This window comes from Neolamprologus multifasciatus, chromosome 17 (genome assembly GCF_963576455.1).
Source record: "Neolamprologus multifasciatus chromosome 17, fNeoMul1.2, whole genome shotgun sequence".
Lineage (NCBI taxonomy): Eukaryota > Metazoa > Chordata > Actinopteri > Cichliformes > Cichlidae > Neolamprologus > Neolamprologus multifasciatus.
Genome location: NC_140455.1, coordinates 26281983 through 26309653, shown reverse-complemented (window position 1 = coordinate 26309653; position 27671 = coordinate 26281983). Strand labels below are relative to the sequence as shown.

The 27671-nt window shown below is 42.7% G+C and overlaps 2 protein-coding genes across 2 annotated transcripts in view; one reads left to right on the top strand and one right to left on the bottom strand.

Annotated features, from left to right (window-relative positions):
* snd1 (staphylococcal nuclease and tudor domain containing 1) overlaps nucleotides 1-27671 on the top strand; it is a 177884-nt gene that overhangs the window by 59562 nt on the left and 90651 nt on the right. Inside the window, exon 16 of the mRNA XM_085137231.1 lies at nucleotides 1226-1335. Coding sequence (XP_084993357.1) covers nucleotides 1226-1335 — 110 coding nt within the window. The remainder of the gene's footprint in view (nucleotides 1-1225; nucleotides 1336-27671) is intronic.
* lrrc4.1 (leucine rich repeat containing 4.1) lies at nucleotides 2968-26703 on the bottom strand. Its single transcript, XM_085137230.1, has one exon. It carries the CDS (start codon nucleotides 24260-24262, stop codon nucleotides 21410-21412), a length of 2853 nt encoding a protein of 950 aa, XP_084993356.1. The 5' UTR covers nucleotides 24263-26703; the 3' UTR covers nucleotides 2968-21409.

Here is a 27671-nt window from a genome sequence, read left to right as displayed (position 1 = left end):
GGATTCCCTAGCAAATCTGATTTTACTCTTCTGTCATGTATTTGTGAGTCCATCCCGAGGCAGTATATCTGTCACTCGAGTGAAGCTCATTAAATTAAACCTTGAGTCAAAGAGGGAAGAAAAGACCGTAGGAGAGAGAGCTGTTGCTTTATTAGCACAGCGCTCGAGGGTTGAACTCCCAACCGAATCTATCATTAGGCTACTCTGCATAAAACAATAGAGCACCAACCTGCTTGTTTTAGTGGTTAAGTGACACTAATTGCTTATTAATTGAAGTATTTGGAGAAAACTGGATGCAAACGAATACGAAAATAAATAAATAAAGCTGTTGTGTTTTTATATTCACCGTTTCCATTTGAATCTTCATCTGAAAGAGATTCCATGAGCATTCACGTCATCATGTATGAAAGGGAATAAAAGGAGGAGGAGGCATCTCAGTCAATGAAACATATCTTCTCCAGTACAGGTTATACATGTATAATTCAGTATGTGAACCGAGCCTCTTTTATAAGACTAAGATCCTCACATACATTCATAAACTGAAGGCCGTTTCTGGGGCACCTTTAAATAGATAAATTCTCTGTTCTCTGTTGCATGCATACATATGTTTTTTAGTTTCATACTGGTTGATGTAGATATTCTACAGTACAAGCACCTTTATACCTGCTCTTTCCTCTTTCCCTTCACCTCTGCTCTCAGGCTTATTCGTTCCCATCTCCCTTCTATTTAAAAAACAACAACAAAGAAGCTTTTGAAAATATACCAAAGTTCATGTCATAGGATCCAAAGACAAAAATTTATTAAGACCACCTTTTAGTTTAAATGTTTTTTTTAAAGAAGTGCTTCATGCACTCAGGTATGACCTCTGACAACCAATTATCCGTTTAGCGCAGATCATAGTGCCCCTGGTTAATCTCTGTTTTGCCTCTGACGTGCATTTGTACAATTGAGCGGCCAAACAATTTTTGACCTTTTAAGAGGGACGAGGAACGTGCTTAATGTGGTCTAAGCTGTCAGGAGCACCTGGAAAATGTGGATGTAATTTGAGGGGTTTTTCTTCTTTTTTTCCCTCCAAATGATAATTTGACTCAGTCATGCCTTTTTTTTTTTATTGTTCTGGCTCTGCAAACCAAATAATGTTAAACCAATTTTGGGCATCTTGCTGTTCTTTTGAGTAGCAGCTGTGCTCACCTTTAACTCCTGCAACTGTTTTGTCTTTGGCCAGGTATTGAATGTCCACGCAGTTCCCGGAATACGCCTGGAGGCGTGCAGGTGGCTGAACCCTTTAGTGACGAGGCCATGCTGTTCACCAAAGAGCTGGTGCTGCAAAGGGAGGTAAGCAATGAAGTGGAACATTTTGGCCCCAGTTCTTATTGTTTCAAAGCCCAGCTCCATGTTGGGCACTTTTGATATTCTGCTGTTCTGGCGCTTAACTTCCTCTGTTTCGCTCTCTTATTCACAGTCTGAGTTTCAGTATCCACTTTGCAGCATTTTAGTTTCACACTCACTTTAGTTTTACTTTACTTTGAACATAAGATCATTTTGGTTCAGAGATGTGAGAAGAATGTGTGTTGTGCTTTAAACAGCAGATGGGAGAGCAGCTCTTTTAGCTGAATTCTGCTATCAAAAAATCCAAGTTTTTCCTTCCTTCCGTCAAACCTAATATGAAGGCAGTTTGTCCATAGATAGGGCCACTAGCTTTAATAAGCTGATTAAATTGTTTACTCCCAAATGAGCTTTATTACAAGTGCATTAAAGTGTTAGCAAATCTCAACAAGAATTTTGACAGAAGTGGACGCAATCCCAATCCACTACCCTCAAAATCACCTACACACACACACACACACACACACACACACACACACACACACACACACACACACACACACACACACACACACACACACACACACACACACACCATCCTCCAGTGCTTATTCCAGTTTACGGAAAACTCACCTGATAGTGGATCAGTGCTCCTGGGCTTTAGAAAACTCCATCCACTGTGTGCCTCTTCATTCACATGCTAATAGGTTTTTATAGGAGGCAGTGAACGGACCAAAGCCATGATGGAACTAGCTATAATCCTGCCACCACTTATCCAGGACACACACACACAGTCTCTCCTCTGTTTTTTTTTAAACTACTCCTCTCCATTCTTATCTCAGTCTTAAAGGGTTTTTTTTGTGTGGGGTGGCTAACTCCACTGTCCTCTGATGTTTAATTTTAATGAAAATGGAGCCACCGTCACAGGTGGACCCATGTGTGTGTTTGTATGCGTTTGAGAAACCTAGATTTTTCAGAACGCCTGGACTGTTAAAACAGTGATGCAAACAACTGGGGAATTTGATAATAGAAGCGCAGATGTCGAGGAGCAGGTATATGATCTGAATTTTTATTGTTTTTACAGATGCATGTATACACTCTCATGCATATATGATTAAATCTACAAGAGGCACACAGTCTTTGGAGATTACGTTTTCTTTACAGATTAAATTAAAGTCCCCCTGGAATGAAAATAGAGTTTTTAACCTTGTTCACATATCCATATGGCACTTTTTTTTCTCCCTTTTTTAAAACTCCCCACATCTGAACATTTTTACCATCAAGCTGCAGTGCAGGTATGCTGTTTTGGTGCTTTCCTGCACTCTCTGTCCAACCGTGTGTGTGTGTGTGCGCATCTGGTTCATTGACACCGTGGACTTTTGTATGCCCAAATGATGCCAAAGTCAGCTGCCTATCAAAGCTGTTTTAAGACATGACATGCTTATTTTGGTTGGGGAAAAAAATTGACTTCATGCCATCATGTACATAACCTCATCCATCCATACATACAAGCTCGTGCACACACTCTGACACACATTTTCTCCCTTGCCAGTCATTGGTGGTGTCAGCAAGTTTTTCACAGGTAGGTGGGAGTTAGCAGGAAAGACCGAGCCATATAATGAGTCTCGAGCCCAGTGTGGGGGCCGGCTGCACCTACCTCCTGTTTGGGCTAATATGAACACAAACACAGTCAAACTCTTGAGAGGGACACATTCAATTAGCTAACAATAGAGTTAAGCATTCACACATACGTAAGCTGTCACTTATTAGAAAGAAAGTTAGTAGATGATGAATCACTGAGGAGAAAAGTATTTTAATGACGCAGTCTCATGATGTCTCTTGAATACCTTGAGGGGAAAAAAATCTTTACATTTCGGTGAACAAATTGGCGCAAGTGCACATCTAGCTGTAAGAGAACACACATGTGAGAGAAAGCTGGAATGAAGAGGTGACAGGAAATGTAGTCGCTTTATTGAGGCAAGTGAGTAGCTACAGAATTAAACCGATGATAGACAGAACAAAGAACTGGTCCTCGCCCTTGAATCCATCTTTTTCTCCGTCTTTCCCATCCCTGCAGATCGCAGCGAGTCTAAATGAAACTGGTTATTAAGGTGTGTCTCACTCCAACGTGAATGTGGATCATTTGATTTCATTAGCATGAGATTCTGCTGTTGGTTCATCTCTGAATAGCATCTGATTGCAGCAGCTTTTGAGGCTCCTCCTAAGGTGGCCTCACGTGAATACCATTTGATTTTGGGTCTCGGTGGCGCAGTCATTTGCATTCATAAAATATTTTTCCTGCTTACGCTGCTCGACAGCCAATTTTAGTTTTCTAGGGCTTTGTTGAGCTAACGATATGTTGACTCAGTGGCCACTACGTTTTCCCACTCCGACACCTCCGTTTTTTGCTCTAATTAGCTATTTCTTTCTCTTTGTGGCCTTGAAATTGAGTTTGGTTGCTGGAGTTGAGCATGCAGTGCTCTCTGTCTCTTTTTTTCTGTTGTAGCACTGTTCTGGTCCCCTTTCAAGAAATAAAATAAATCCTTTCTTGTCTTCAGCGTCCAGTTTGAAATCTTTGCCTGACATTTGCTCCCAGCGTTTTCTCTCCTTAACGCCCATTTCCCTCTACCCCCTCCTTTCCTCAATTTATCTTTAAAGTGCTACACGGCTATGTTTTAATTTCTCTTGATACAGACATGCATAATTAATGTGGCACCCAGTGAGGGGAGAGGCCTTGGCTTCCATCTTAGTCTATTTACCCCCTCACCACTACAACTACCGCTGCCACCATCGTCACAGATTTGCCTCTGTGTCTCTCAGTTGTTTTCTTTAAAAAAAAGAGAAAAAGATTTCTTGCGCTTTCTGATTCCCCTTGTTTAAAAAAAAATAAAAGGAAGACTTTTGTGTTTATCAGCTCTGTCTTCCTTTATCCCTCTCTCGTCCTTCTCCCTTCCTCACACTCTGTGTAGTGTTAATCTCTGACAGACACTGCTCCCGTTCCCAGCGTGGGACCAAAACAGCAGCATAGAATTCTGAGCAGGGGCAAAAAAAAAAAAAAATGCATCGGTAAACACCACTCCCCAGACATTTCCTTTTTCTTTTCTGATGTCTTCCATTTAATTTGTCTCACCTCCCACCTTCCATTGACAAAAAAAGGGAAAAAAGTCAATTCACTAGTCGCTGATTTTTCTTTGTTGTTTTTGCGTGGCATCTTCAAAGCTCAACCTAACCAGGAGGCAGGGGAACGGAAGAATTTTACTGCATTGACGTTGGTTATCTGGGATGACTCAGCTAGTCTTGGGATATATTTAGAGTTGTAGTGTTAATAAACAAGATATTAGTGAAATAATATTTGAACCATCTCGGTGGCTCATTAAAATGCTGCAGGCCCAGTGATCATTCCAGTGAGATGGCTGCCGTGTGATCATCTGCTTGATACGTCAGATGATGCATTGTATTTTAAGGCTACTAGCTCTTAGGCTCTGAGGATTGAACCATTTGTTTCTGTTAAAACACATCTACTTGTGTTCTTTTTTTCTTCTTCTTATTTTATCTTTCAGTGTGTTTGGAGTAATCAACACAGAAAGGATCCCTGATTGGAACTGTTGGTGTTGCATAACTGCCTCACCAGGTGGGAGAGGAGGCAAGAATAAGACGGGAGGGGGGTGCAGGGATGGCGTGTTTGAGCAGGCATAAGAGCAGGCTAAGTGGACAGTAATATGTGATGCACTCTTCTGCCTACGTATACTGTCACTTCTATTGACCTCATTCAGTCTGGGTGTTCTCATCTAGTGTATACCGCTGACTGCCTACTCAATAACACTTACCTCTGTTTTGCATACATTTTAATAGCCTTTTCTCACATATATCAAGTTGAGAAAAACATTGACATGAAACAAGGTCCCTATCGTAGTGTGTAACCTCTCTGCCATTTAAAAATAAAAAAATCGTACTATAGATTAAACTGAGGTTATTAAGGAAACACACACCCAATATCAGTGGTCACAACCATGTGTATTGCCAGAGCCAAAGCCTGGAGAAAAGCGAGGGTTGTGCCAGGCAGGGCGTCCCACATAACGTCTGTGCCATCCTCCCTGGCGACTTCTTGGGAAACCAAAGTACCTACCATAGTTTCAGTAACCATCCACAATAGATTCAACAGTTTTATTCACTCGGATGAATTGCCTTCTGTTTGACTAAACCTGAAATAACACACAGTAAAAGCTACACATCATTATTCCAAGTGATTGCACATCTTCTTTCTTCTGAGCTTGAATTACTAGATACTTTGCAGTTTAAGAGAAGCCTTATTTTCATCTTGAGCTGTATTTGGCAATAAAAAATAGCTGAAAACATAGGAAGATATCAGTAATTTTAGCAAAAGAAATTTGAAAAATGAACCAGCTTTTTAACTTCCAAAGTGCGTGCGTGCGCGCGCGCGCGCGCACACACACACACACACACACACACACACACACACACACACACACACACACACACACACACACACACACACACACACACACACACACAGCACTTACTTCAGTTTCTGTGTAGGGGTTCATTCCCTTGGTTTCACGTGGTGTCGCATGCTGTCCTAAACGTGGCCCCCTCGTGCCTAAAAGAGGTCCCCCAAACCCCTCACCCCCACCCGCATTTTCCACCTTGTGACACGAACACTGTGTGCATCAGGCTGCCATGGGTGGGGGTTGGCAAAGGCTGCCTTCAGACCTGCAGGAGGTTGTGTTGTGGAGCGTTGATGAGTCACTGTGCCAGCGTGGCAGCACAGATGCCTTGCTAATGCCTGCCTGTGCAGATCTCTCTGCTTTAATAACTGTTCTTGGTGAGCATTTTGATTAAATGCTAATAAACCCAATGCCTTTGTAATATGAAGAGGATTTTTGCCTTCTGCTCGCGTATAAAGGCACACTGTGGCAATTGGTTTATTGAAGTGTTACTTAGTGTGCCTTTTCTATTTGTCCCTGTACATCTGCAATCATTGCAACTGTGATCACTTAATTTAGCATTCCTCACACATACACCCCCTTCGTGGATCTGACCCCTTTTTTTTTTATATGTCCTATTTTGCCGCACAGCGCCGCAGGACACCATCGAATTTCTTCACGTCTTCCATGCTCTCACATTGATTTCCGATCAAGCTTGAATTATTTTGGCAAGAGGTCGATTACACAAGTGCTGGATCTCACAGCCTTTGACCATGTCTGCTCCTCTCTTGTGCTCTCTCACACACAACTGCCCCCCCACAACTGTTTTGTTGTTTATATTGGCCTTTGCTATCTATTTTTGACTCGAGTTTCTTTGTCATACTTCGGCATACTCGTGCTGCGTGTGCGCGTGAGAGACAGAGAATAAGTATACGCGATGAATAATTCATGGTGTGGTTTCCTGGTCAGCGAGACAGGCGGTGGGGACGGTGAACTGGCCCTCGGGTCCCTTTTCCCCATCACATGCTGTAGTTAAACAAACCATGATTGCAGAAGGCAGCCCCATATCCAGATTACTGCTGCTTTATAACCACAGACAGGATCTGTCCCCATCCATTCATAACTCTGGCACTAGCCTAGCAGCATGACCAGTTTGGACTATACAAGAAATATTTAATGCTTCTCCTATCATATGGTAGCTTGTTGCCAAAAGCGGTTGCACACGAGTGTGTTTTATTAGCAACGAGTAGCGAACGACCATATGGCGTTTTTAATGGTTTTCATTTAAGAGATGACAGTAAAATAAATCTGAAAGGAAGCACAAAGTGTTAATGTTGTATTTAAATTTGACATAGATATTTAAAACCAATCCGATCTCAGTACGATTATTTTGTTTCGGTTCTGATAGCAGATAGGTTTCCCCCCAAAAGCTCTAGCTGCATGACCTCTGAAAACCATGCAAGTTTGCAATTCAAAAAAAAGAGGAAAAGTTCAAGCTTGAACTTCTGACCATAAATTTTGTTGCCCACAAAAGCTTGTCTGCATTATATTGGACTAATTGGTGTCACAGGCGGAGTCCAGCTTTTACTTTTGCAGCAGTTTGGAATTTAAGTACCGCTCTGCCTCTTTGTTCCCTGAAAGTAGTGAATTACGGTGCATTCGCGCCATCGCAGATGGGGAGATAAATGGGCTTGAATGGAGATGGAGAGAGAGGTAGAAACCTTCTCTCTGCTTTATGGTCACAACTCGTTTACAAGGGCGACCTTGTGTTTAGTGTGTGTGTGTGTGTTTGTGCGAGTCGGTGTGATGAAATTGCAACTTCATCGTCCACCCTGATAAGTATAACGTGCAAACTGTGCTAAGACTGCAACACGGTGCACACAGGGACCCACTGAATCCTCTTCGTCTATCCCCTACATGAAGGGCACTGCAGTGCTCTTCCACATCAGTGAGGGCAATGGTATAATGCACTCTCTTATTGTCTTTCTCTACACTGCACTTCTTTTTATTCCCACACTACATTTTGCTGCTTCTGGATTTTTAAACATAGAGTTGGGCAAAATGAAGGTATAGGACATGGAGTATCAGTGTGAGCGCTCACATTCATAGACACATTCCTTGAATTATTACTGAACCTAAGGACAAAAGACTGGATGTGTTTCATAAGGAATAGAAGCAGCAGGAAAAGGAGGGGGGGGGGGAGGCTTCTGTTGTCTTTGTTGTGTCTTTATTTGCCCTTTCTCTACTTGTACTGGTCTATCTCACTTAAAAGGAAAATAGCCAAACTACATATTGGATTTTGGTCTGGCTGTGAATACCCGAGGCAGCCAGCCAGATAGCCAGCGGCTGTGTCAATAAACACGTCACTACTCGTCTTATTGTTTGGCTTCATTTATTCCGCCTTCCAGCTTGTTTGAATTTGTTATTATATCCCACCTGTCTATGCAGCGCTGTCAGGGATATTCAGAGATGGCAAATAAAGAAAATGATAATAAGAGATGACTGAATGATTGAAATTCAAAAATAGGGCTTGCTGTTTAAAACTCAGAACAGAGCTGATGAAATATATGAATACCTTTTGATCTTTCTTGGATGCTGGTAATTAAAGCAATAGACAAAAGTGCGAAACTTAAACATGATCCTGAGATGATATTTGTAAGGTCAAGTGATAGGCGTGGCATCTCTGGGTCATTTTAAGAAGGTTAACAGGGTTTTGTTTTAATGCTGGTAGTTTCATTCACTCACTTTGAACACACACAAACGCCCAAATCCTCATGCTGCATTGCCTTCTGAGCTGCTGGGTTGCTAGGCGCTTACCTAAACGCTGTAGCAAAAATGACACGCAGTTGGCATCGGAAGCAAAATTAACAGTGTCACATTTCTTGTCAGCAAATATATTATGCTTACAGTTGGGAGAATTCTAAAGCCATTTCCTTCTGAAGCACTCCTGAAATAAATGTCTTATTGACATTTTCACCTGGAATAATACTATAATTTTTTTGGGTCGTCTTGCAGTTTTCTGTGCTGCAGTTTTTATCTTGATAGTGTACAGTTCTAAAAATGGTTTATACTCCGTGTCCTTCACCGTGTGTCAGATGAATCGCAGATGAGCCTGCCTGAGGAAATGGCTTTAGGTGCCTGTGGTTTATTGATGTTCAGATTGATCCTATTCTGTTGATTCGTAACATATTAACAGGTTGAGAGACGGATGCGTATTTATCTTTGTTTCTCCGCCATACATACATCAAATATATAGACTAGTAGTGCATGTATCAACTCTTGCAGCGTTTTGCAATCCATGCCATGTGTAGGGGTTTTGACAAGGAATCATTTGCGTAGAAAATACCCATAAATCACCAACATCAATGCAGTTTTTGTGTGTGCGCGACTCTGGTCTCTGTGCTAATGGTTCCCTTGACAACACAGCAGTTGCTACACATCGACATCATCCTGGCTTTAGGTTTAACCGCAGGGACGTACAGGCGCAGAAGTCAGCAGCCATTATAAAAAGAGACATTCAGTCCTTGTGAGACTTCGAAACTGGAAGAGCTGAGAACTTACTGACATTCACACACACATACAATCCGCTTGTAACCTTCCACATGCCATTAGTATTTTTGTGTCAGTGGTTCATGCCAGTTGTATGTTGCTTGCTTCCTTTAAAAAGTTTCTAAACATCATTGAGGTCATATGTATCTCGACCAACCGTATCCTCTTTTCTTTTCCCTCTGGCCTTTTCCTCTGCCTTCACAAAGCTACCATTTATCTGTGCGTGTGTCTATGTACCCTGGCATGAGAAGGAATGTAGCTCCAAATGATCTGAATAAGTAAACGGCAAATAAAGGCCATAAAGAGGAGAGACTTGAAGAAGTAATCCTTCACCAGCTTACCCCAGCATAATGTCGGCACACCTGCACCTTTATCCCCATCTCAGCATCGCCTTCCATCTACCTCTCCTCTCATTCCATTTCTTTATATCCCTTACCAACAACAGAGAGGCTATCTCAGTGGCTGTGTCAGCGATCAGCATCTCTTCCCTCCCCCTCCCTTTCCCTCTTTTTCTATGTTTCCCAGAGGACAGTCGGGGGCATAAAGGGAAGAACAAGCCTTGCAAAATCTATTCAAAATCCGAACGGAGATTGGGCTCTCAGCTTTAAATTCAGCCAGATAAAGCTAATGGTAGAAGTGGGCGACAGGCAGGAGGCTGTGTGTATAAGCATACTTCGATTGAGGCCAACTATAGAAATGTAGTTTCTTTAAACCCCTTTTCTGGCTGAATCTCTCTCTCTGAATGTGCAGGGGTGTATGCAGGGTAAGTTCCCAGAAAGGATGGTGATAGCGCTGCAGTTTCTTAAAATGCTCCCTTTTCCAGCAGAATTTCCCTTAAAGTGAGAGTAGTTGCTGATGCTTGTACTGCTTCCAAAGCCTATGGTGATTTATCTTTTTGTGACATTCATTAAGTCATTTTATTAATCTTAGTGGTGGCCGGATGTATACCAGATGTACAGTTAGACAGAGGTTGGGAGTCAGAAATTGAATTAGGAAGACACGGAGTGCTTATATTCCTCTTATTCCCTGATGAAGTCCTGCCTCTCCCAGGTTATCTTCTGTTCTACTGATTTTCAGTTCTCAGTGTGTTTTCCCAAAAGGTTTCTTTCATTGCACATTATCAACAGCTGGGTTCCCTGTTCATACTCCAAAAAAAAACAAACAAACAAAAACAAAACTAGATTGAAATAGGTTTAGCATTCTCCTACTATGTAATGTTTTGTTAGCCTTTGGTAGTTCTGCATCTGAGACTAATGAAGGCTGTAGTTGTTAGGGAGCTGTGGTCTTGTTAGCGCAGTGGCCTCTGGTGTTTCTACACTGCTGACATTTAGCACCACTATTACAGTGGCCCCTCAAATAATGCCTGTTTGGAACTGGCAGATTGCATGCTTGCTTTGACATGACTACAGCTGTGATAACATAGACTATAAGGGTAGTTTATAGTTACAAACATAGCATACAGTTTGATCTCAATTAGACAAAATGTCAAATGCAGTGAGCGTTTGCTAACAATCTGATGTGCGATCTTTTAGTGGTGTTGTCGTGCCCAAATTTCAATGCCGAGTTCCCCACAGGTTTTGAATTTACCTGCAGCGGTGGTGGTTGTGGTTGTGGTGATGGTGGTGGGCAGCAGCACAGAGTATGACTGATGTCCACGCCGAGTCATGCAGTTTACCGAGGGTGTAAGTAACCCCGTGCATTCAGGCGGTCATTAGTAGAGAAAAGCTAACAGTAAACAGCTTTTACCCAAAGTGTAACGATGGCACGACACATACTAAGTAGCTCAGATGAACAGTTATTGAGGCACATATACAGGCACATCTACAGAGACTCCTTCATTTATTAGCCTGACACACCCACAGACAAACGCTTATTTCCACATACATGTTATACTGCCACTCCATATTGTTAATTTGTCACCTCATCACAACTTGTTAGCCACTTTTGGCTGAGAATTGACATCCAGGAACACATAGAACACACACAATCACACACACAGTTATTATCTCCTGGAACAATACTAATAGATGCATGTACTGCTGTGAGCAAACAGTTTGTGCCTCTGCTGCCAACCGAGTGGGACGGTGAATAGTTGCCAAATCTCCTCTACCCTGAGCCTCCTCTATTTCTCCTCTCCCCAACAAAAACCCTAACCTTTCTGTGCCTCCCGTTTCTGTTTTATTCTTTACTTTAATCATTTTCTCACTCTGTATATTCTTCCCATGGGCTGAACCACATCCTCTTTTTTTTTTTTTCTCAAATCCCCTTTGCACATTACCACTCTGTTGTGATTTTTCAGTTTTTTCCCTTTCCTGGGCTCACCAGGCTCTGATGTTTACAGTCTTCGAGCACAAACTTGGTTTGAAGTTGTTTTTGTTGCGATAACAACAAAACTATAATTGATGGACAAACACAAGCCTGTCTGCACATATATGCCTTTGATGTGTCCGGTCATGTTTAATTAGCTGGAGTTAGAGTGGCGAGGGGGAAAGAGAAGTATAACTCCCTCGCTAATTATTGGCTCCCCCGTCGGGCAGGAACTCTCATATCAGCCGGGCTGTCGAGGTCACGTACGGCTTCGGGCCACATTGCCCCCGATTCACCTGTTCTCGAAAACATCTTTGATCTGAAGTGCTTTAGAAGTCGCTGAAAAAGAATCACTGTTCAAGATATCTGTAGTGCTGACAATAGACTGTATATAAAAGGTGGACATATCCAACGTGGCATCACCCGCTGGGTAGAGACGTTTCACTTTGAAGCCCTTCTTGGTGCTTTGCAACTTCACGTGTTGAGCAAGGGGATTATTTCACAGAGAAACTGAGGGTCATCGTATACTTATGTGGTAGGGAGTAGGGGTGGGTTTTTATAATCGATTTATTGATTAAAATCGATTCTGGCTTGGATAACGTAAAATCGATTCATTAAAATCCTGAATCGATTTTTTTTAATATAAATTTATTTTGCCCGAAATGCCAGAATCTCTGGTGAAATCTCACAAAATTTCAACAACCACCAAACAGCTAAGACAGTAAATGAGAGCAGGAACACGGATTCTGCACAAAGACTTAAACACACAGCGCAACCCTCGGATCAGAATCAGTTAGATGTTGCCTTTCTCACGGTCGGGGCTGAAAGCCGAAAGCTCGCTGATTCTGATCTGTCGGCGGGTCCGCGCTTTGTGTTCACGCCCTTTATGTGCTGATTCCAAAGCTGTTAGTGTGATGTCTCTCCAAACAATACTGACCGAACCAGCAGCAAAAGAAGATCCAAACTACGCTTCACATAAACATCGTCATGAATTCACTCTTACTTTTGCTGTTTTGCTCCGACCACGATGCACAGCGCTCGCTCGCTCTCTCTCTCTCTCTCTCTCTCTCTCTCTCTCTCTCTCTCTCTCTCTCTCTCCCTCCCTCTCTCTCTCTCTCTCTCTCTCTCTCTCTCTCTCTCTCTCTCTCTCTCTCTCTCTCTGTGCTGTTTTCTGCATTATTTGCTTGCTTGTTACGCACAAATCTACCGTTGTTTACAGCGCTGTCGGCCGACGTTTTTTTTTCTTCCGTTTTATATACTTCCGAAAAGAAAACCTAATTTCTGCCGTTCAATACTGAACAAATTTAAACTTTTTAAAATTATGCAAAATGCAAAACGCTTAGCCGTGTCTCTAATAAAACCGCTGTAACTTCAGAGGTAATGTTCATGTGTTGATTAATGGTTTTCTTTCGTTTTTGATGTACTGCAGAATATTTTTATAAAATCCCAGGCCAGGAAAATCACCTTCATGTTTTTCTATGTTTTATCTTCAGCTACTTTGACACAAAGGCATCTGCTCACATTTACAACGTGAACATCACATTGAAGCTGGCGACTGAAGCCATAAACCCATCAGGAAAGTGTTTGGGCAGATTAGGTTAGCAGTGTGGTCATTTTCTCTTTGGCTTCTTTACAGTTTGGTTACAAAAGTAAGTCAAAGGAGTCGCCTCCTTTATAAATGATGCAGGTTTGAGATCATTTCATATTGGTTAACTTTTTCCAAGTAGCTTCGTCCCATCTTTATACGTCACGTTTAGTGCTGGAGTGGCAGTACTGCAGAAAATGCCAATCTAGAGTCTTTCCTGACTCTGATGGTTCAGTCCACTTTAGTTATTTATTAGATAATTAAATCAAGCCACTTCTTTTTCCTTCCACGTGTTAATGTTATTTCTTAAACATCACAATTTTAAAAATTAAATTTTTCACCTTCTGCTGACGTTCAGTTAGGCTGGTCCCACTGCAGAAGATCTTACAAACGTAAGTTTTTGTGTGTCTTCTGACTTCAATAAACTGCCACTGGGTCTTTTTGCCTGTTTTCTGAGATGACATATGCTTTGATCAGTTTTTCTGTGGAGGTGGCATAGTTAGACTGCCACAGGTTCACTCCTACAATCACTCCTACACAAGCACTTTCACATAGACAAACATGCTGTCACGCATCTGTGTTTCAGTTGTTACAGGGAGCCAAATTCATCCCTAAGATAAGAGAGCAAAAACACACTGGACATCACAGCTTTGCAGAACACGTCACTGCTCTTTTCCCTCTTTAGACCGAACGCTAAACAGATTTATTTGAAATCCGAATTAAAAGGGAAAGAAAGAGAGAGAGAGATGTTTGCAAAAATATGGCATTGTTTCCCTGCCACATCAGATCTGCCATTAGATATTTTTTTTCTTCAAAGTAAGGGGTGCATTTTAAGTAGGCATGCTTGGAGATGATGTTTATTTGGGCTGCATTAAATCTTTTGGATGGCATTAATGCCTGAATCCACTTCCCCATGAAAACAGCTTGCGAGCTTATTTCCCCTCCCTTTCTTTTTTTTGACTATACAGGAGCTGCATTTACATTTTATTCCACTTAGATTAAGTTCTTAGCAAAGTCTGACAATTTTTCAAATGCCCCCTACTAAATGTTAAAAACTCAAGTGAGGGGTGGGTGGGACACCACTTTGTACAGTGCAGTGGGGCTTAAGCTATAGACTGCAAACAGAGACTGACTATTGATTAGTTTGATCTTTAAAGATCACTGCTGACCCAACTGCACACACACACACACACACTTAAACACATGCTGTATTTTGCTGCAGCGACTGAATAATTTCGGCTCCACGTGAAAGCTGTGTTTCAGCCCCGTTGTTGCACGACGCAGCTTGTCAGTGCGTTCCTCTTGATGTTGCTTTCCTTTGCCATTCTGTGCTCAGCGGTGCACATTTTCTCAGCAAGTCTTTCACATTAGCACACTGCTTGTCATCTTGAGGTCCACATCAGAGTAAATGCATGAGCCTACAGTTACTACACAGTGAACGCTGAGCTCTTCTATAAAGTACACAATAGGGGCTTCTTATTTATTGCAATCACATTGTAAATTCTCCTTTCAGCTTCATTGATCTGTGTTCTTATCCCTCCCCTCTGTCTGCCTCTTTTTCACACTCCTTTTCTTCTTCTTCTTCTTCTTCTTTCCCTACATTCCTTCTTACATACGACGCCGCTGTCCTCTGACACGCCAAATTGGAGTGTCATAGATAATTTTAATTTTTTGCCCTCACCGTTGAGCTCAGTTCATTCTCTCTCCCTTGTCCGTTGTTGTTGTTTTGTTTTCTTCCCCCCTCCTCAGTTTCTTCTTTTTCTTGTTCAGTACAGGACACCATTTTGTAACCCCGCTCCCACCCCTCCACGATCACCAAAATGTCTATGCTCAGATACACCACATTGAACCCTTGAAAAGATGAAGTCCCAGAATACTCTCCATAAACTCCATGCACTGCTAGTTGCATTGAGTATCAGTCTTCTGGTTTGCAAGAAAAGCTTCCTTTGTCCTCATTTCTTCCCATGCAGCATAAAAGCAGAGATTTTCTCAGTAACACTTTGTGTATGGGCTACTTCTGGTCTTTCATGGACTCTTTTGCGTGGAAACGTACAAAGATGGGGGGCAAAAACACAAATGCAGTTCTGAAAACTCACATTGGTGTTCTAGTTGTGTGGTCCACACATGACAGCATGAATCTAAATGAATGCCTAAATGGCTAAGAAAATTAGAAGAAGTGAAGGACGTCTCACTGCAGTCACTTCACGACACATGTATGCTACAGTATACATGTGGTGCTCTCTTTGGCTTGATGATAAAAGTGTCAAAGAAGTACAAACGTCATTTTCAGAAGATCAAGAATATTGATTATAAAGGAGGTCAACGGTCAGAACATTTGCTTGGCAGCTTGTGCATATTTCAGCGCTAAATTGGGAGCCGGAGCTCGTTAAATACATTTCAGGGTAAACATATCAAAACAGCCCAGTAAAGATGACATAAAGGCATCTGAACCGCGTGGCTTTGGCTGCTCTTGTGCGTTTCTGTATAAACGTGTTTGTGTGGGTGAGTGAATGAGGTTTGATCCTGAGTGCAGTCTCCTTGGTGATACTGTGCCTGTGATGATGATTTCTCTCCAGGGTGTAAATCTCAACAAGCAGTGAAATTAATGGTCAGTGGCTTCATTCTTTTTTTTCACCTCTCTTTGGTGTCTATGTGTGCACGCGTGTGTGTATTTATGTCTTTATTTGTGTTTAGTGTGCGCACAAACACCTCAGCATACCCCACCTCACATATGTCTCAGTCCCCTGTTTGTTGCTCTCAGTGGACATGATTTAGTACACACACAAAAACACATACACACACACACACACACACACACACGACTCAACTGTTGGATGGGATCATAAAAGTAAGGCTTCATCGTCTCTTGCTGTTAAGAAAACAGGGATGTTTTTCACCCACCAAAAGGGCAATAAACTCTGTCTCACAGGGAGTAACACACTTGAGCGGTTAGCTCGTGGGGGGAGGAGAAAAAAAAAAAGAAGCCCACCTGTCATTCACTCTCGGTTACGGCAGCAAAATCTGTGGGAATTCGACCACGGTGTATGTCAGTCTATTGGCATACACCTATTCAACATTACAGCCTCAACTGCACTAGGCACATTGCCAGCAGGATGCTGCGATGAAATTTCTTCTTCTGCCTCTGTTGACCTCAGTAACAACAAATCATATCACCAGCTGGTCACTGAATATGGCTATTTGCATCCATTTTCACACAGCTAAAGCAGATGCACCGGCACGCATCCACTTGCCTTTCCTCTAATCCACATGCACAACTGTCACCATTACCTTCCATAAACGTTCCTTGATATTTCAAAACGAATATCTACAAAGCAAAGCTCGTAAAATGCATTCTCAATGTGGCGCGCATTCTTCGTGTAGTAATGTTATTAGTAAGGATAATGCAGTAAAGCCAAATGATTAACACAGAGTAAGTCAATAATCCAACTCCCTTAAACCATCAAAATTTCGTCATAATAAGCACGTCCCTGCTTTATTCTTCTGTCTTTGTGCTGTGGTTTGCTGTTTCCACCTTTGACTCTGCTCTCTGTTACAGTCTCTCTATTTGACATTAGGACCCAACATCTCTTTGGCCCTGACTCATGTTAACTCACAAGGCAGCACGCTCACAGGCCTGCTTAGAATATCCTCTCCTCTGCTCCACTAGCACAGTGGCTAGTGTTCACACAGAAATCCTAGAGTATGCACCGTGCAGCACACATCCTTCGCTTCAACCGGGGATTCAAGGCAGTTTTCATACTCGGTTATTAACAGGAGTATATTTTTTAGTACTACTAACTAATCCATAAAAGAAAAATGCAAGGTTAAATGTTGCGCTTATGGATATGCAAATTGTAGAGTTATCACAAAAAACAACACTTGAACGTTAAGAAGCAACACCTTTGGATTTTTTGTTGTTGTTGTTGTTTTTTGGGAGACATTTTGCAGATATGTTTTTGAGGAGTTGGCTTTTGCATGCCTGATGCTGTTGATTACAATGGCTGTAAGTGTAGGTTTAAATTAAAGAAATACTTTTACTCGTTCCAGCTTCTGTACTGCACGGTAATTAACATGAGGAAAAAAACCTAATTAAAAGATTGCATCAAAATAATTGGGTTTTGAAATGTCCTGCAATCCCCTTTTAGTTTAAAATGAGCTACTTTAGTCTTTTTTTTTAATTGAATAGAGGAGCAAGTATGTTTACTTTCCAGCAGGTTTAAGTACTTTGACCTTTGACACTGAAAGCATACACACCTCGTCCCTGCTATTCCATTTCATTCCTTTCTGCTTTTATATTCCTGAGTATCTCTTACTCAAGCACAGTGGTCCATTTCTTGTATCAGCACTTCTCATCTGCTGCACTCTGCTACGTAACCCACCCCCCCTCCTCACACACACATACTCTCCTTGTGGTGCAGTTCAGGCCATTCACCAATCATGCGAGAGCCATGACGGCCAAGTTATATATCCCCTATTCCATCTGTAGCTGGCACTCTTGCATCACATTTGCTCTGTTTCCTTCTTCCTCAAGCGCCTTTGCTTTTGCTTTCTTTCACTCTTCCTGAATTCCTTTCCCCTCTTTTGGTAGCTCCATTTCCATCTTTTCCTCATTTTCAGGTTAGTTTTTTTTCAATTGCTTTTCCTCCATTTTTTCCTTTCTCCCACCATGCTTATCTTTCTTTGTGTCTTTTAATTAACCTCTTCTCATCACTTCCATGTTGTCTTCTGTATTTCTTTTAGTCTCCCACCACATCGAGTTCTGCCACATTTTTCTGCGTACTTATTTTCTGTGATTGCTTTCTGCTCTTTGCTTATTATACTCGTCTGTTTATCAATTTTTTACCAAATTTCCACCTTCCCAATAACTTATTTTAAGTAATCTGCCACAAAATCTCACTTAAAATGTCTTTGATATATCTTAGTTTCTATATCGTTACATCTTCTTTGTCCTCTAAGTCATCTCCCTCCCTGCCCTACAGGCTCGGTGAGCTGTGGTTAAATAGGTTCATCTTACCCTGCTTCCTCTTTCAAATGGCTTCATGATTGCTAATGAAGCACATAAACAGGAAAAGGAAAATACATGATGTGGAGGAGGAAGGGATGTGGAGAAGTGTTTTCCATGGAGACGGGCTCTTCACCGACTGGCAAGCTGATTGGCTGATTGATGACCCTGTAGCCATTTTGACCGATTAGCATGATGGAGCCTTTTATAGCACAGTGCAGCTTAATATGTGATCACATTGCACAGCATACTTTTTTCTCTTTCTACTTCTGGGTTGAACAGTGTGATGAAGCATAAGCCCTATCCTGCTATACCTCACTGGGGCAAAGGAGGTGTAATATAGCACTGCCAAGCATATGATAGACTGTCATAACAGTGCTGAATGCGTAATATGGTGCTTACATCTGTCCAGTTAGTTACAATCCATCGAATCCCACAACATTATCTATTTAAAAAGAGCGTGCTGAGCCTGCTTTCTTACACTTGTTTGAACATTCCTCTCACACGTGTCCCATTAGAGACAATCGGGAGCTCATTGTCTGGATTTGCATAGTTATCAAAACAATTACAAGTAAACAAAAGATGTGGGAGACAACGGCATGCAAACTGAGATATGAGAGTTAGCTAGAAATGGTCAGTACAAGATGAAGTGGTCACGTTAACTCTTCAATTTAAATAATTCAACTTGCTATCTTTTCTTTCTGTTGCAGTTCTATACGTATCCCAGCACACTACAAAATGAATGTATGGCAGAAAAAGCAGGGTAGGATAGCAAGAACTGTTGCTGATTTGATCTCATTTTTGTCCAGGTGGCCTGTCTGGACAGCCCTGGATGTACTGCAGTTGGTTAGTTTTTCTCAAGTTAGTCATATCTGAACATAAAATCTATTTTTTGTATTGCGTATCAGGAGATTCTTTCCTTTTGGGCTGCATCTAAATATTTCCAGCTCTCATTGTTTTTGTCTTGTTTTATTTTTTTTTTCTCCAGATGTCTCTTTTCATTGGGATGGTTATATCATACCCCTGTAATGTACAATGTTAGACCTCTAAATTATACATGCTCCTATTCTACAACAATTTGATGTTTCCAAGCACAAGACATCTGCTAAAACATTTGTAAAAAGGTGTGCTTTGCTGTGTCCTTCAGCAGTCTTTTTTGACCTCCATTTCTTACACCAGCACACGTCATCTCCATCTTGTCCTTTTCAATTTTTTAGGAACTGGACTTTTACCCCTTCAAATAAACATCAGTCTGCTCTTCTGTTAACCTCCATTGCATATTGAGCTGATATGCTCTCAGCTTTTGTCACACTCGTTTCTTTTGTTTAAGATTTAACCTCTGTCGCTATACTTCCAGTGACACAAAGTTTGAAATGTCACATTGTCAAAGAGAGAAGTTCAGATATTTTAGGTGCTCACCTCACAAGTACTACTTTTAACCAGCTTTTTATTTGCCACGCTCACTGATGATGTAAACAGGTGTTGTGAACTTCACTACCAGCCATAAGCTTCGCTCCCAGTACACATCTGTGACTGTGGATCTTTTCACGTCTTCGTTCTAATAATGTTTTGATTAGCTAAGGAGTATCTGTGCTGGTTGTGATGATTATGATCAACACAACTCCCACGGAGATCTTTTGTAGTATTCTCTTGGTCATCTCTCACCCACATGTTGCCCACTCCAAGCATGGTATGTTGCTGTTTACTGAAATGTTCTCCCAGTGTACTGCACACAACCTTCTCTTTTACATTTCAACAAACAGAACTCGAGACACAGTATTGTCATTAAATAAGAGAAAAGAAACAGTCACAGAAAATGTTGGCGGGTCTTTAATGCCCCTTGGCCGAATTCCAGAAAGACAAAATATGTGGTTTACCTGTCTCACAATACTACAGGCGGTGTTTCCTATCCACTGTGTATCATTTTTTGTTAGAACTGTGTGGCTTTATTATGATTGAGAGGGGTGATATTGTTGAAGATGAAAAATGCACAGTTAACAGTGAGACCCAAATGCATTTGTCACCATAAAAAGACCCCATACTGATTGATGAAGCCCCAACAGCTGGAAATGTAATGAAAAGAGATATGAAGATCTATATTTTTTGGCAAAGTGCACCTTTTTCACTCATTACGTTTGATTAATAAGACTACCTTGCAATAGAGAAAATGAGGTAGGTAACACAGATTGGATTCTTGAAGCATTATATCATGAGCATTTCAAATAAAGTATTTGTAATGGCACTACTGTATGTCTCTTTTACGAGACCATCGGATCTTTTTAACCTGTTAACATGTTTGTTGAACTTAAACTTTCATCAAATGCGTGCTTTGATCAGCCACAGACTGATAAAAGCATCATGACAGTCACTCATGGCTATAAAACAAAAAGTAAGCAAAAAATTAAAAAAGCAGATTGTTGCTTTAAATAATATAATAGGATGTGTGGAGGGATATTTTAAAAAAAACCCATCCACTTCTGCACCATGATTCATTCAGCACACTTAGAGTTAAAGTATAGCTGCAGCATCTTACTGCAGTGTCTAAAGCATTTGGCTGATTGTTACAGTATACGCCAGGAAAAGAAGAGAAAGGGGGGGAAAAAACATCTCTTTCTAATACTTTTTTTTTTCTTCCAAAAATCCTTTTTATTGCATTTATAACATTTGGCACAGTACAAATTCTTGGTGCTTTTACAAGATAAACCTGTAAAGATCAACACTGACCTTTTTTTTCCCGGATTTTGTTAAAGAAAGTCTTCTCTGTATAAATATTATTTTTTCTTATCACTGCATTCTCTGTAGCATGGTGTAAAAATCACACAGAATGCCCTCTGTTAAAACAAGACTACCCTCATTTTTCAAAGTCAAGACAGCATCTTAAACAACTCATTATTTTAAATAGAAGTTACAAGTTAGAAAATAGTTTCAATTTCTTTTTAATATACGTTTCTCTATCACCAACCCATGGTAATTTTAGTTCGTCCATATATATATATTTATTTATAAGCATGTACAACAAGAAATCATCAGTCTTTTAAGTTTTGCACTCTGTACAAAAGTATGTCCTGTCCTTTTTTCGTTGTGCATTCTATTGCATGATTTTTAAATGAGGAAAGGACAAGGGGCGTGTGAAAGAGGGGTGAGTATGAGCTAGGAAACTGGGAGAAGGGGTGAGAGCCTTTTGGAGGGGCCTTTTTAAATCTGAGTCTCCTGTACCTTCTCCTTGTTGTGAGTTTTTACGACATAGGGCTCAGCCATTGCTGTGATGGCACTGGGCAAGGTTCGCGGCAAAGAGTTCCCAACATTGTTGTCTGTCCATTTAGCCCCATGGCCAGTCGGTTTATAGGTATTATATTTGGGCTTTAGAGTGCTGTAGTCCACCTTATGAGGGCTGTAGTCCAGTTTATGTGGACTGTAATCCAGTTTAGGTCTCTGAGTTTGTGGACTGAAGTCAGACTTGAAGGCGCTGTAATCCACTTTGTGGGGGCTGAAGTCAGTCTTGAAGGCGCTGTAATCTGTTGCAGTCTTATGTGGGGTGTAGTGGTCCTTAGCTTTGTAGGTACTGTCTGTTTTAGATCTCTGGGCACTGTACTCTGTTTTGGATTTAGGCTGAGTGCTGTAGTCGGGTTTAAATGGGCTGTAATCACGTCTTGGGTGTGTACCAAAATCAGGCTTGAATGGACTATATTCAGTTTTAGGTCTATGTTGTGTGTTGTAGTCTGATTTTAATGGGCTGTAGTCATGTTTAGGTTTCGGCTGAGTGCTATAGTCCCGTTTGAATGGACTGAAGTCACTCTTCTGCCTGGGATGAGTGCTGTAATCTAGTTTGAATGGGCTGTAGTCTGATTTAGTTTTTGGATGAGTACCAAAGTCTGGCTTGAATGGGCTGTATTCTGCTTTAGGTTTGTGGGTGCTATATTCTGGTCTAAATGGGCTGCAGTCAGGCTTTGGTCTGTGAAGGCTAAAATCTGGCGTCGATTTGTGTGTGTTGTAATCTGTGATGGTTTTGTGGCTGCTAAAGTCCATATTTGGCTTATATGTGGTATACTCAGCCTTCGGCTTGTGAAGTGTGAAATCAGGCTGGGGTTTGTATTCAGCCTTGGGTTTGTGAAAGCTGTAGTCAGTCTTGTGGCTGATAAAGTCCAACTTGTGTATGCTGTTATGGTCTCGGATTTCAGGCAATGTCAGAGCTGACTCTTGGGCTGCAGATGCTGGTGGTGGAAGGTCCTCCTCATCCACCTGAATAATCTCAACAGTGCGGGCAGCTGCCACGGTGCTCCTCTGCTGGTGGCGCTTTCTCAATTTGTAGAAGGCAATGAGCATGACAGCAGCCAATAGTGTCACTGCCACAAAGCAGCCTATTATGATCTTAGTAGTCTTCATCACTTCATCGAGGCTAGGCCCAGACTTGCCTGGCTTGTTAGTCGATTGAATTCCTGGCAACACAGATGGTTTAGCTGCCCCTGGTGGACTGTCAGTGTTTTGCAACAGTACAGTTGGGGTGGAGATGAAGACTGGTTGAAAGACAGAAGGAGAGGCAGTTGTAGTTGTTGTCCCTAGGCCTACTCCTCCCCCAGCAACACCAGCGCCTGCAGCAGCTGCAGTGGTTGTTGTAGTTTTAGGTTTGGGCATCTCAGTGGTTGGCCCCAAGACCTCCACGGTCACTGTGGTAAAGTAACTTAAGTTGGATGTATTAAGCTCAGCTGCACTCACATTGAGGTAGGCTGAGGCATTAGAGTTCCCAGCTGCATTGGAGACCATGCAGGTATAGGTGCCTGTGTCTACTGCAAGGACATTTGAGAAATTAAGGGTACCATCATTGAGGACTGATATTCTTGGGTGACTAGAGGCATGTGTCAGTATAGTGCCGTTGGGTAGGAGCCAGCGCACTGAAGACATTGGAGCTGTGCGGCATCGAAGCTCAGCCACTCGCCCTGCTGAGATGTTCAAGTCCCTTGGTGCATCAGCAATGAATGGTGCAGAACACTGGACTGCAGCACCCTCACCTCGGTCCACGTCCACCAGCTGTCGACCTCTCATGCTCGCAGGGGAGTGACAACGTCCACAGCAAGTTGAATTAGTAGGGATGTACTCCCTTAGCCAGCGTGCTAACCATACAGCCTCACAACCACAGTTCCAAGGGTTATGGTGGAGGTGGAGCTCCACCAGGTACCTGAGCGGGGAGAACAAATCATGTGGCACAGCGCTCAGATTGTTATGGGCAAGATTAAGCTCCACCAGTGAAGATAGGTCATCGAAAGCATTGCGCTCTATTACTGTGATTTGAGAGTTCATCACCCATAGCTTTTTCAATGAGCGCAGACCTTTGAAAGAGCCTGGTTTTATCATTGGAAAGAGATTTTCAGAAATCTCTAGCTCCTCGAGGCCTTTGAGGGGACTTAGGTTTGGCATATCACCCCTTATGTTGCACATTCCCAGGTTGAGGTACTTGAGATTTTGTAGGCCCTCAAAAGCTCCTTCTGAGATGTACTCCAGTTTCCTTAACTCTCCCAGGTCCAGTCGCATGAGTGAGGGTACCCGGTTGAAGGCATAGGAAGGAATACTTTCAATGGGGTTGTTCCTCAACCATAGTTCTCTTAGTTTGGATAGGTATTCAAAGGCCCCACTGGGCACCACCGTCAACCGGTTGTCAAACAGCTCCAGTGTGTTGAGGCTGGTGAGTCCATTAAACGCGCCCACCTCAATCTGCCGAATGGCATTTCGCCCAAGCTGGAGCACCTCAAGGTGGTGCAGATGGCGGAAGGAGTCAGCCTGCACCGCCTCAATGGCGTTTTCCATTAGATTGAGGTGTCGCGTGTTGGCAGGAATCCCAGGGGGGACACGGGTGAGGCCACGACGGGTGCAAACCACTTTCCCCTGCTGATTACTACAAGAACACTGCGGTGGACAGCCCTGGGGTCCTTGAGACACCGCCGCCCCCGCCAAGGCCAGGGAGGCGCTGCTCCACGCTCGCACCATCAGGAAGACTACACAGAGCAGGGCGGCTTTCCTGGCACGATGCACAGCTACCCGCCCCAGGAGACTCATGATGTGGCACGTTCATAATTCAGCATCATCTGGGGGGGAGGATGGGGATGTTTGGGGCTGGTGTTTTGGGGGTGTGGGTGCAAGGAAATCAGCTGTTTGGCTAGCAGTACTGTTTATGGGGCCAAAGTAATAAGGTTAAGGGAACTGATGTGGGCAAGGGGAGAGCAAGGGTTTAGGTGGTTGCTAAGGGGCAAGAGGACTCGACCTGTCCTCAGTTAAGGGGTGATTTTATTTCCATGAACTGTGCTCAGGGGCAGAAAGAAATGGGGTGGTGGAGAGGACTGGGTTTTCTGAAATATGTGTATGAGAAGAACATGATGGCAAATTAAGCAACCAAAAACCGTATTACAAGACAGAGGGGAGGGGAGGGTGTTACAAATTGATGCAGAGAGGGTTTGAAACACTAGACACCTACCTCAAGTTATTATTACAGGTCCTTGAACTGAGATATATAGCTTCCCTCCTTTTTGCAATCAGAAAGAGCTGATGTATTCGCATCAGATGTATTTATATCCAAGAGCAGCAAAGAAAACCTTTTATGTTTGCCCTGTCAAAACGGGCATCAGTGCCAAAGAGCTTAAACAAGATGAGCCCTTTTGTAAATCCATACATCCAAAGAGAAAGGTTCGAAGGCCCTTTTGTGAATGTTTTTCTTCCTTTACGTGCCGATTACCAAGAAAAAAAAAAGGAGGGGGAAACGACTGTAGCTAGGAATCCAGTCAGGCTCCCAAAGCAGCAGTGCTCCCTTGCTCGCTCTTCGCTGTCGGCTCCTCTTCTCTTGCTTGTCCTTGGAATCCGACAGTTGATCCCCCCGTTAAACACCTTAGCCAGGTCTCCATAGTCCAGGCAACCACAGAGATGCACACGCACTATTGTTTTTTGTTTTGTGCAACAAAACCCAAGGCAGGAAACAACAAAAGGAGGGAGGGAGGTAGAAGGAATTACAATTAGAGAAGGATAAAAAAAAAAAATCCAGTCCTTTCCAGTGTTCTATGTTTTTTGTTTGTAGTGAAAAGGAGGGGTTAAAAAACAGAAGAAAAAAAACAGTCCTCCTTATCTGTATTCCTCTTTTCACTTTTTAGTAGTCAATCAGTTGGTCGGTTGGTCAGTCTGACAGCCCTTCTCCCTCTCTTGCACTCTTTTCTTTGCTCCCCTTTTCAACGCAGTGTCATGTCCACTTGATTCTTCTTTATTTTATTTTTTTTTCTCCTTTCCTCCTGGGGAGCTCTTGGCAGCAGTTGAAAAGGCTAGGCGACACACACAGCCTTCATTATCTTCTTTCTCCTCTTAACTAGCCACATGCTCCAGCCTCGGCAGCCGCGGTGGCGACAGCAGCAATTGCGAACGCACACACACCATCCCCACGAAGCATACAGCGGCAGTAGCGAGCACACACACAGCAGCAGCTGCAGCCTGCCTCCCGTGCACTTCCCAATAATCCGTCAGTTTCTTCAGAGGGGGAGTGGGGTGGGGGATGGAAGGGGGTGCTGGGAGGAGTGGGGGTATTGTAGCTGGGTTGATCGAGGTGGGTTAGAGGGAGGAGGGATGGCGCGCAGTTTCTCCTTCCTCTCTCTGGGTTGTTTCTTTTTTCTTCTTGTTTCCAGTTCTTGTCTTTTTTTTTCTCCCCCTCCTTTTCTTGTGGTGATCAGCACCCCCTCGCAAATGCAGCGTCCAACTGGGAGAGGAGCAAGGCAGAGAAGGCAAGCGCTGGGCAAGCGCGGCTTACAGGCGTGACGTTAACAGCAGCGTCGATGTGGAAAGGATCCGTTGTAGCAGCGAAAGAGAGAGCGTACACCGTCTCTCTATCTCCCACTCTCTCTCTCTCTCTCTCTTTCTCTCACACACACCCTCTCTTGCTCTCTCTCACACCCTCTTTCTCTCCCTGCCTCCCTCACACTCTCTGCAGTGTCCTGAGGTATTTGAGTGAGCTCAAAGCACTCAGACCTTTTTAGAGATCTACCTCTTCGAAAACCAGTTTGCTCCTGCTGTCCTTCGCTCTCCTTTTTTTTTTTTTTTTTTTTAATGCTCATAGTCTCTTGTTCTGTGGCTTTCTGGGGCTTTTGTGGCTTAGGGGAATGGACAGGCTGTCCAAGCACAAGTCAGAGATGGACAGTGGCATCCCCACAGCAACCATATTTTAACCCCCTTGTGCCCAGCAGTACTCCAAACATTCCAACGACTCTGGCAAAGCTTTCCAGTTTTGCTTTGGTGGTAAGGATGGGTTCACCGCTTCTCTCACTTTCTGGTTTCCTCTCTTTCATCATGCTCTCTCTCTCTTTCCTTTCTCAGCCCCCTCACTCTTTATCTTTGTTTTCCTTTCACTTGAGCTCTCTTTGCTCTCACTCTTTTTGCCTCGTCCTTTCGTGGAAAATAGAGGAACATGAATGGACTGCTGACGCATCCTGCTTGGAGCGGTGCTTGGGTTTGATGCAGTGTGTTATGTGCATTAACTCCCTCCACCCACTCCACCCTCCTCACTATCTTTCCCACTTTGCTCACTCCTGGTCTGTCATTGTGTCACTCTTCTGGCTGGCTATTTCTTTACACGAAGCCTCTTAGAAGTTCATGTTTACACAACTTTTTTTGGTCACCAAATTCCATCTTTAGTTTTATTTCACAGGTTGGAATGAAGTATAATCCCCATTTCTTGCTTCAGCTCCGGGAAATTAAAAGTTTACTTTGTTAAATCCATAATCAGATACTTTTACTCAACTTGGAACTGCAGTAGGACTTCAGAGTGACTCTAAAATCAAAGAATTTCTTTAAAAGAATACTGGAAAATAAATACTGGAAAGTGAAGTACATTATATCTAATGGAGACTCTCCATCCTCTTCCACGTCATACGCCTTTGAAGGTAGTTAGAGCACTTTAAACAGGCAGGCCTTAACCCTCAATTTGAGCAGAAAGCACACAGCCATAAAGGTCATGTTAAAGGAGGCACAATAGAGAAAACAAGACAAGCTTTACCTTCCTGATGGAAGTGGGAGAGGTAGAACAAATGAAGCAGACTGTCCTGTAACCCTCTACCTCAAATGATTTGCACCAGTTTATGCCCATTAAACAAGGTAGCAGTGTGGGTAATTTAAAGCTAGCTGTAACACTGCTGCTAGGTGTGTGCATTCATGTCCAAGGTAGAGAGTAAGCGAGTAAAAAGAGAGACAAAAAGAGGGAGGAGAGAAGGCACACGAGCTAGAAAAGGTCACACTGCCTGTAGCGCAGTACGTTATTCCCACTGGCACAGGAGTATAGAGCCAACTCCTATATTATACACACACAGACTTTCTCCTTGACTTCACTGCAGTTGAATATGAACAGGCTTCAATGAAGCACATGTAACAGCGAGGTGGCAGCCACAGGAGTATAGGGGAGATTTTCCAGTATTATGAAAGAAAAGCTATTTCGTCTCCT